Below are 8,704 nucleotides of genomic sequence, written 5' to 3' on the forward strand. Positions count from 1 at the left end.
AGAGGACTCCACTTGGGGCCCCTCACCATGACTCCATGTGAGGCAGGGCGACCCCCAGGACTCACAATGAGGCTAAGGGCTAAGGGGCTGAGACATGGAGCTGTCCCTCCCCCTCTCCTTCTCTCTCCTGCTCCCCAGAAAAAGAGAGAGAGATGCAGAGACCAAGAAATGCCTAAAGAGAAAGGGGGAGAGAGGGAAGAAGAGAGAGGGGGGAGAATGTCCTTCTAGAATCGTCCTCAGCTGCCATTTCTCAGATTCAACAGGTGTTCCCACCTCATCTCCTCATAGAACATGGCAGATCCTTCATACTCCCTTTGTTAGTCACTTTGCAGACTTTGAAACCACTTTAGATACCAAGAAGTAAGATTTTTTTTTGCTTTCCCTACCAGTCCACAAAAGAGATTGGGACACACACACACACACACACACACACACACTTTTCTTTTTTCTGGCTGAAACTAGTATGGAAGAACAGGCTGGCCTCTGGCCTGACAGTGTACTCAGGATCAAGCAGCTGCAGCCGAGGCTGGCTGGGGCTGGCACTCCGGAGAGAGGGTGATGGGCTTCTGGCACCTGGTCCGTGCTGGCAGACCCAGCCACAGGACAGCTGAACCTACCTGGCCGGACACAGACCTCACGCCTTGCTCGTGTGCAGGTGCCCTGCGGTGACCCAGATGTCTGGATGGGGGTGGGCAGGAGCCAGGCTGCCCACTGCATAGCAGATATGACACCCGAGCACTGCTCCATGCTTCCCTCCCGCTTCCTCCCCATTGAGGCCTCTTGAGGTCTCAGGCCTGAGGCAGAGGATGGAATCACCTGGCTGGAATTGAGTGGGTGCTTTTTACACTGTTGCCATTCTGAATTGAACCCAAAAGACTGTTAGAGAACTGACTATAGAGAACAGTATGGAAGATTGACCCTGATTCAGACAGATGTCCTACATCTGGGGACATATCCAAAGGAAATGAAATGAAGATTCCACAGAGACACCTGCAGGCCCTCGTTTAGGGCTGTACTATTTCTCATAGCCAAGATGAAATCGACATAGAGGTCCACAACAGACAGAGAAAATTGAAACATATACACAATGGAATACATTTAACCATAGAAAGAATCTGCTCCTGTCATCTGCAGATAAATGGATGGCACCGAAGGATATCGTGTTACATGGAGTAAGTCAGGCACAGAAAAACAAATACCACGTGTTTGCTCTCATATATAGATCTCTAAAAAAGTTGATCTCAATGTATAATAGTGATCACTAGAAGGGGAGGGCTCATAGAGGTAGGCTGGATAATGGGCATCAAAATGCAGACAGGAGTAACTTCCCAAATTCCACAGCCTGGTGTGGGGACCCACAGTCAAAGCAGTCCATTCCACATGCCAGGAATAACCAGAAGAGAGGAATTTGAAGGCTCCAAACAGAGTAATAAAGATGCATGCTAGGTGCCCTGATTTAATCCACACAAATCACAAACACGTATTGAAATGCCACAATATCTATGAATATGTAAACTTGTTATAAACTAACAGAAAATTTTAAATGTTAAGGAGCTAGAATGATAACTATGCTGATTTGATCATTACACATGACATACATGTACATACGTATGTACAGTTACAATACTCACGATGAATAACAATAAAGAACGGGAGGCTGAAGAAGAAACACATGGATGGTCCTCTTTGTTTCACCTCGCTCCCCCACCCCACCTCAAGAAGAGCGCGTGGGGCCCCTCCCTGAGGGGCAGCTCACCTGGTGATGACGTAGGGTGCAAAGCACACGAGGAAGGTCCCTATGAAGGTGCTGATCTTCTTGGTGGCACGCTGCCGCCGCCGCTTCTGTTCCTCCAGACAGCGCTCTCGAACACTGAGCATGAGAGAGGGGAGAAGATGATTCATTGGGTGGCCTGGCGGGGTCCCTATGAGTGTTACTGGGCAGCACAAGCAGTGGTCCCTGGTGTGAGCATTTGCCTATGGAGCCAGAGAGGCCCGAGGTCACATTTGGGCTGTAGCTACATGACTTCAAGGTCATCATCTGTCTTAAAATGATATCATTACCCAATTTACGTTTCCGTAGGCAGCATCTGGTGATGTATAAAAGGGCTATGAGGAGAATTAAGTGCACAAAGCACAGAGCTGCTTGGGGTTATGTTCAAAGCTTATAAAACAATGAATGAGCAACTGTTCTTAAGTACAAATACACTCCTCGTATTGTTTGTGGATCCTCTGCACCGGTGCCGGAGCTGCCCTGTTAGAAGTGCCTGTAATTCTTATCTTACCACCCTAGGACCTGAGAGGTAGATGCCTCTCCCTGCAGGCTGGCTTCAGCTTCCAGTTTTATAAGAAGATGACAAGCTCTGTGGTCAGCTTGCAAGTAGATGCAGGAGCTGAGCTGAGTCTGTGTTGCTCAAAGCCAGTCCTTTTCTTAGAGGAGCCTGGGTTCTTGTGCAGCATGGCATGGGGCTTCCAGCCTGCTCCCCTCCGCCTCATCCCTCCCTGCCTGGAACTAGATATGCCATATTGGGGTCACCACTGGACACATGTACCAGAGAACAAGCTTGCAGACTTCCTCATGGAACCAGAGAAACTGCCTGGACGTTGGAACTAGAAGCTTCTAACCACACTCAGTTTCCACTGCTCTGTTTTAGGACTTCTGAAAACTGATGTGTCCCTGCCAGCTGAGAGCAGTGTTCTTGCCACCTGTAGAGTGCAGTGATAGGGAAATGCATGTGAAAAAGATGTGCTCACAGATGCTGAGCACAGGAGAGAGCGCCCAGGAAGACAAACAACCTCAGCTCCAGGTTTATGTACCCCGTCTCACAGCACCCAAAGCAGGCCTGAGTTATTTCTATTGCAGGTAATTCACAGGACTCTACAATTGAGCAGGGGAAAGAGTGTAGGGAGAGCTGTTCAGGTCGTGCAGAGAGCTTGACAGAATCCAGCCTGGGCTACAATTTGCCTCGGAAAACAAGCTGGTCTGTTTGATGAAAACAATCATGAGCCAGACCCAAGAGCACAGTTCACACCAGGGCCTCTCTTCCTCCCAGGAGAGCTGTCGCTTTAATACTTAATTAAATCTCTTCTCACTCTGATTTGCCATCTCACACACACAAACAATTCTATATTCGTTTGGATCAAATGATCCTGAAATTCTTGAAGCAATCTTTTTTTTTCCTCTTGACTCTTGCCTTTCTAGGAATTTGTAGTTAAGAACATGACTTGAACTTGATATTAACAGGTTTCATACTAGCTGAAAGTGTATTGTTTACGACCAATATTACTAACTGATTTCTAATCATTGACAGTAACAATATTACTACATTTCCTCAATCTCTATTTGTGCCATGCTAGCTTCTGTGATGGGGGTTCTCGGGAATGCATGCATTTAGTTTATTTGAAACACACACCATGTTTCTGTGAGCTTAGGGTTAACATCATGTGCCCTCAGGTTTGCAGTGAGAAGTGTGAGGAATACAGTGCAGCCACTTTCTCAGATCGCAGTAAGATCACACAGGTGGACAGCACTGGCAGTAAATAGGGTGGAAGTTTGTGAAGTTTGTCCCTGGTCAGATGAGACTGTCCCTGGTTTTACACTGAAAGTTCTGTTGCATGGGACTAGCCTGGTTTCAACAGGGCAGTCATGCATCTAGGAATCCTCCTCTGTCCTAGTAGCCGGTGAGCCAGGATGAGGGAAGGATCTGAAACCAGGCCACTTAAGGACTGGTGCCATGTGCATCACCTCCTTGCAGTCAGAGTCATTCATCATAACCCCCAGGGAGGGAGCTTGGTAGGAAGGGAGATTGGTCTGAAATGGCTCTAAGACAGCTCACCAGCTACCAGAATGACAGCATCATGAAAGCACTTGCCACAAAATGCCACAGAATTTGCTCTCATCTCTCTCCCATCACAGTTTTGCAAACCTCACTTCCTTGAAGTCTTGGAGCACTGTGAACTGTCACTTTACACTGCATACGAGAAGACTGGGAACCAGAAAAGTTCAGGACATATGGAGTTCAAGACAGCACCAGGCAATATCCTAACCCCAGGTACTGGGTGTTCCCCCAGAACCATCCAGAAAATCTCTAAGTAGGCCTCTAAGTAAGCCTCTCCGTGTAATCGTAGTGCAGGGGTAGGAGGCCCAAAGCTCCTCTAGGGAAACTTGGCCAGGGTGTGGAGCATGTATGTTGGCTGGGTGGAGGAGGTTCTCCTCTAGGAGATCTTTTGGACAGGACAAAAGTTTATCAAGATCAAAGGAGACAGGCTTCGCAGCATTAAGGCACAGGAGATTAAAGAACTGCGCCCAATAGCATTGAGTAATAGGGCAAAAGGAGAGGTAATTTTAGGAATGTTTGAAAAGTCAGTCGACATGGTGACCTGGGCTGGAACGTCTGGCCTCGAACATCTCTCTGCCCTCTGTGTTGGGTCTGGGTTCTGAATGACTCCATATAACTATAGTTCAACTGGAGCCCTGCTTGAGTGTTCCCAGAGTGACTCTCATTGGTTTACAAGGGATAAGCTGACCAGCAGGGGAAGAGCCCTGATTGGTGCTGAGACACTGATGTGAGCAGTCCTTCCCTTAGTTCTAGCAAGAGTGATCCCTCTTCTGATTCCTGCAAGTGAGGACCCACACTTCTAAGAAAGGAACACTCCATAGGGTTACGGGGTTTTCCCTCCCATAGCCCACATCCTCCCATTCTAGATCAAGCTTTCACGTAAAACGTGGAATCTCTTCCCCCATCCCAAAATTAGCTTGCTCCTACTTTCAAAATACATTTCAAAATCCATGCCCCCAAGAGTAGATGTGATGCTGCATTCCCAGCTCAAGGCCTGAGGGATGGTTTGACTGAGGGATGCAGGTACCTGACACACAGCTGCGCCATCCACAATGTGCACCTGGTGCAGGAGAAGCCCCTGCAGTACTGGCTAGTGCTAGGGTAAGAGGTGAGGCAGGCAGGGAGAGGCGGGACAGGTCAGGAGAGGCAGGCAGGACACTCAGTCTTCCCACCAAGGAACCATGCATTGCAGGTTCATGCACTGCAGGTTGTTATAAAGGTATGTTACATTTGCCAACATAGAAGGGTAGACGATTTCACCTAACAGGCTATAAGCTTAATTTAGAACTTTTGAACATTTACACGTACGGTTTGCAAGCTTCTATTTGCCCTATTGCTCTACATATAAATCTCAGGGATAAACTTAGGTGTGATGTGGGTTTGACCTACATTCTAGCGTCTGCTAAATTAACCCCTTTCTGGGGTTCCTCTCCTATAAAGTCAAGGCACAGTCAGGTTCCATATGCTGTGCCACCCTTTGATGTCTGCAGAGCAGGGCTGAGCAGGCTTCTAGTGGCCTGTAGGCATGCTCACAGGGAACACAGGGAGGCCTCAGCAGCCCTGGGCTGCTTCAGGGTGAGTCCTCACCAACCTCCCGCCTCTGTGATATCATCAACCAGAGCTGTGCACCTGACTCTGGGCTGGAATGGGAAGAGCAGGGGACCTGCAGTCTAGCCAGGCCCCATCTGCTTGGCCATACCTGGCACCAGGGAGATGTCTCTGTAGAACTGGTCTGGAGCTGTGGCTGGGCAGCACTTCACCATAGACGGTGGTCCTCCAGAAGGCCAGGTGTGTGCTGGATAGTGGAAACTCTAACTTTCTTTATGAATGTAGTCATGACCACAGAACAGCAGGAGTGGGGATGCACTTAGGCTCCCTGATAGTTCAGGGGAGGCACGTCACATCCTTCAGGAACAGCAGAGCACTTCCTCACAGAAGCTTCCTGATAAACACCACGCTGGGCCTCAGTGTGGCAGCCAAGAAAACCTTCCAGGAAACCCAGAAAACAACTCTACCTGTTGCTCTGGCTATCCGGAAGAGGAAGCTGGGTTTCTGTTGACCGGGGATGGGGAGGCTCTTGTCCTCCATAGTACAGGAAAGCCCTGCACTGGAGGCTGAGGGTGTTGGGGCAGCCCCAGAGCCAGCCCTTTAGCTGTTAGGTATAAAGAATAGCCTGGAGCTGGCAAGGCAGAAGCCAGTGGACTGGCTGTCAGAGTCTCCTGTGGGCAGGCTGACCCTCTGGGGGCCCCCGAGGTCTTAGTGGGGACCGAGCCCTCTGGGAAGGACAAGTGTGTTCACTGGGAGACCCACCATTCCATACCCCAGGGGGTTGATGAGGGCTGGAACTCATGGGGAGGGTGCTCTCTTCCCAGCAGCCTTTGCTCTCTCCAATGAGACTGACAGCTCTGAGAAGACCCAGTGCAATGGGACTGGCATAGGGCCTAGAGGAGGTCAGGGTCTCCCAAGAGGGGTCACGGGGGAGAGGAGGAGCCAGCATGATAGCAAAGCAGTTGCCTTTGTTCCTGAACCCCACAGGCATCCTACAGTGTCAGCCAGCCAGAGGGAATTGCTAGCACGGAGCCCAGTCCACACCCTACGCCGACTACAAAGAAGCCATCATCTCTCTTCTCTTGCAGTTTAGAGCAGGCATGGGTTTTGTACTACAGAAGAACCGATTCTCTCCTCGGGAACTCTCTCCTCCCCCGGGAGATGCACCGTGACAGGGCCCTTTCTAGGATTCAAGTCCTCGAGTTGAGTCAAGTTCTCTGCATTTTCCACGAGCGGTCGCAGTGCTCAGTGTTCTAAAGTGAAGGACAATGGGAAGGGGGATAGTTATGCAAGTGTGCACTGTGGAGTGTTTCCTGGAATGAGCATGCACAGTGCAGACACGGGCAGTGTGAGTGGATGCATGCACATTTTCTATATGCTTTATTTCTATATTCCATGGGGAAGACTGTGTGGGAGGAAGATTGGTCCAGCGTGTAATTAGACATGGCTGCTCGGAGCAGGGGCACAATGGACTCGTGTCTCCATGACCTTCCATGCACAGGCATGGTGCGGCTCAAGGACTGTTGTTTATTGTTCCTGATAGGAAATCTCAGAAGGAGCCCTTGCTCAGACTGACACCTCCAGTCTGTCACTTTGGCCCTGGATGGGGTGGGGTTGGGGGGTGGAATGCACACCCTGCAACCTGGTGATCTGCCTGGAATCCAGTGCTCTGCTCACATGGAGAGGTCTAACCTCCCGCCTGCCTCACCTTCTAGACACCCTCAGGAAGAGTCCCAGGCAGCAGAGGGGTGTCTTCCTTCCCAGGATGTGAACCCGCAGAGCCTGCAAAGACACCACCATGCCTCCACCATGCCTCCCACCACAGTCTTGCTTTCCTAGTCTCTGGAGGAAAGTTGAGGTGAGTTCAGGACAGCCCAGCTAAGAATTCCCTCATTTCCCTAAGGGACTCCTGGAGATTGCAGGGTTTCCAAGCAGGCCCTGGCACTCTGGTCTGCCTTCCTCTGCCATTCTGAGAAACAGCAGCTGGGTGGGCATGGAGATTCAGCCCCGAGAGGCTCCTGCAGGCCGAAGGCTAGCCTCAGGGCTCGACACTCAGGAGACACTGGGCAGTGCTCTCTGAGGGGTGTAGCAGGAGCCTCATTCCCTCCAAGCCCGCTGTCCGCCTACAGTCTGGCAAGTGCCCAGATACACTCAGCCTAGGGAAACAGAAGCATACCCGATGCCAGAGTGGAAAGCCCCAGAGGAGCTGCTCTGGGGTCTTCATGCCCCTCAGGGCCGCTCCAGCCCTTTCTCGGGGCAGAATCCAAACAGTGCCTGGATGGAGCCCTCCACAGTGGGCAAAGCCTTGGGACCCAGGCACCATTCCAAGCGGGAGCTACCAACACGACACGGGCGACACAAAGCCAGGCAAGTTCCGACTCTGATCCTGGATGGGTCCGATAGACGTGCCGTGGGCCTCACCCACCTTCCTACTGCTCGAGTCCCCGCCTTGGCCCAGCTCCTCCCCCTGGGTTTCCAAGGACGCGACGGAACTCCTCCACGACCCCCGTCCCTCCCCCGCAGGGTTGGGGAGGAGGGAGGCCTCACCTGGGGTGGATGTCCACCAGCAGCACGAGCGTCTGCATGGTGATCACGTCGATGCGCTTGCAGTGGAAGCGGGCCACCTTGAGCACCTTGAGGTACGTGAAGCAGAGCACGAGGAAGGAGAGCAGGAAGCTGAGCGCGTGGAAGGCGGCGGTGAAGGCGGCGAAGCGCAGGCGCTCGTCGGGCCGCCGGCTGCACAGCGTGCAGGACGCGTAGAGCTGGTGGAAGCCGAGCCAGGACAGGGCGAGCGCGGCGGCGGGGAAGGCGAGCGCGTGCAGCCACGTGTAGGCCACCATGAGCGCGGCGTCGCGCAGCCGCATCTTGGCGCGGTAGCTCAGCGGGAAGACCACGGCCACCCAGCGGTCGATGCTGAGCGCGGCCATGCTGAGCATGGAGTTGGCGGCCAGGAAGGTGTCGAGGAAGGCGGCCAGGCGGCACAGGCGGTCCCCGGCGGGCTGGCGCTGCGCCACGACGCCGGCCAGCGTGAGCGGCATGTTCACCACCGTGCACAGCAGGTTCCCGCACGTGAGGTTGAGCGTGAAGAGCGCCGGCGCCTGGCGGCGGATGTCGGCGCTGTGCAGCAGGCACAGCAGCACCAGCGCGTTGGACAGCAGCGAGACGCCCATGGTGCCCACCAGCAGCCCCGCCAGGCCCGCGTCCCACGAGTTCATGGTGCGCGCCCGCCGCCGCCGCCGCCGGCGGCGATCACCAAAGTGAAACCAGGAACCAGGACGGGGTTCGCCCGAACGGAGCGGCCCGAACCCGAGAAAAAGGGA

General features: G+C 52.7%; 1 protein-coding gene across 1 annotated transcript in view; it reads right to left on the minus strand.

Moving 5' to 3' along the window:
* Gpr26 (G protein-coupled receptor 26) overlaps positions 1-8,615 on the minus strand; it is a 14,705-nt gene extending 6,090 nt beyond the window's left edge. Inside the window, exons 1-2 of the mRNA XM_013021914.1 lie at positions 7,932-8,615; positions 1,757-1,870 (exon numbers count right to left, since the gene is read on the minus strand). Of these exons, the coding sequence (XP_012877368.1) occupies positions 1,757-1,870; positions 7,932-8,599 (782 nt within the window). The 5' untranslated portion in view covers positions 8,600-8,615. The remainder of the gene's footprint in view (positions 1-1,756; positions 1,871-7,931) is intronic.
* Positions 8,616-8,704: the final 89 nt, after the last annotated feature.

The sequence above is a fragment of the Dipodomys ordii genome, unplaced genomic scaffold, assembly GCF_000151885.1.
Source record: "Dipodomys ordii isolate 6190 unplaced genomic scaffold, Dord_2.0 Scaffold58, whole genome shotgun sequence".
In the NCBI taxonomy this organism is placed as follows: Eukaryota; Metazoa; Chordata; class Mammalia; order Rodentia; family Heteromyidae; genus Dipodomys; species Dipodomys ordii.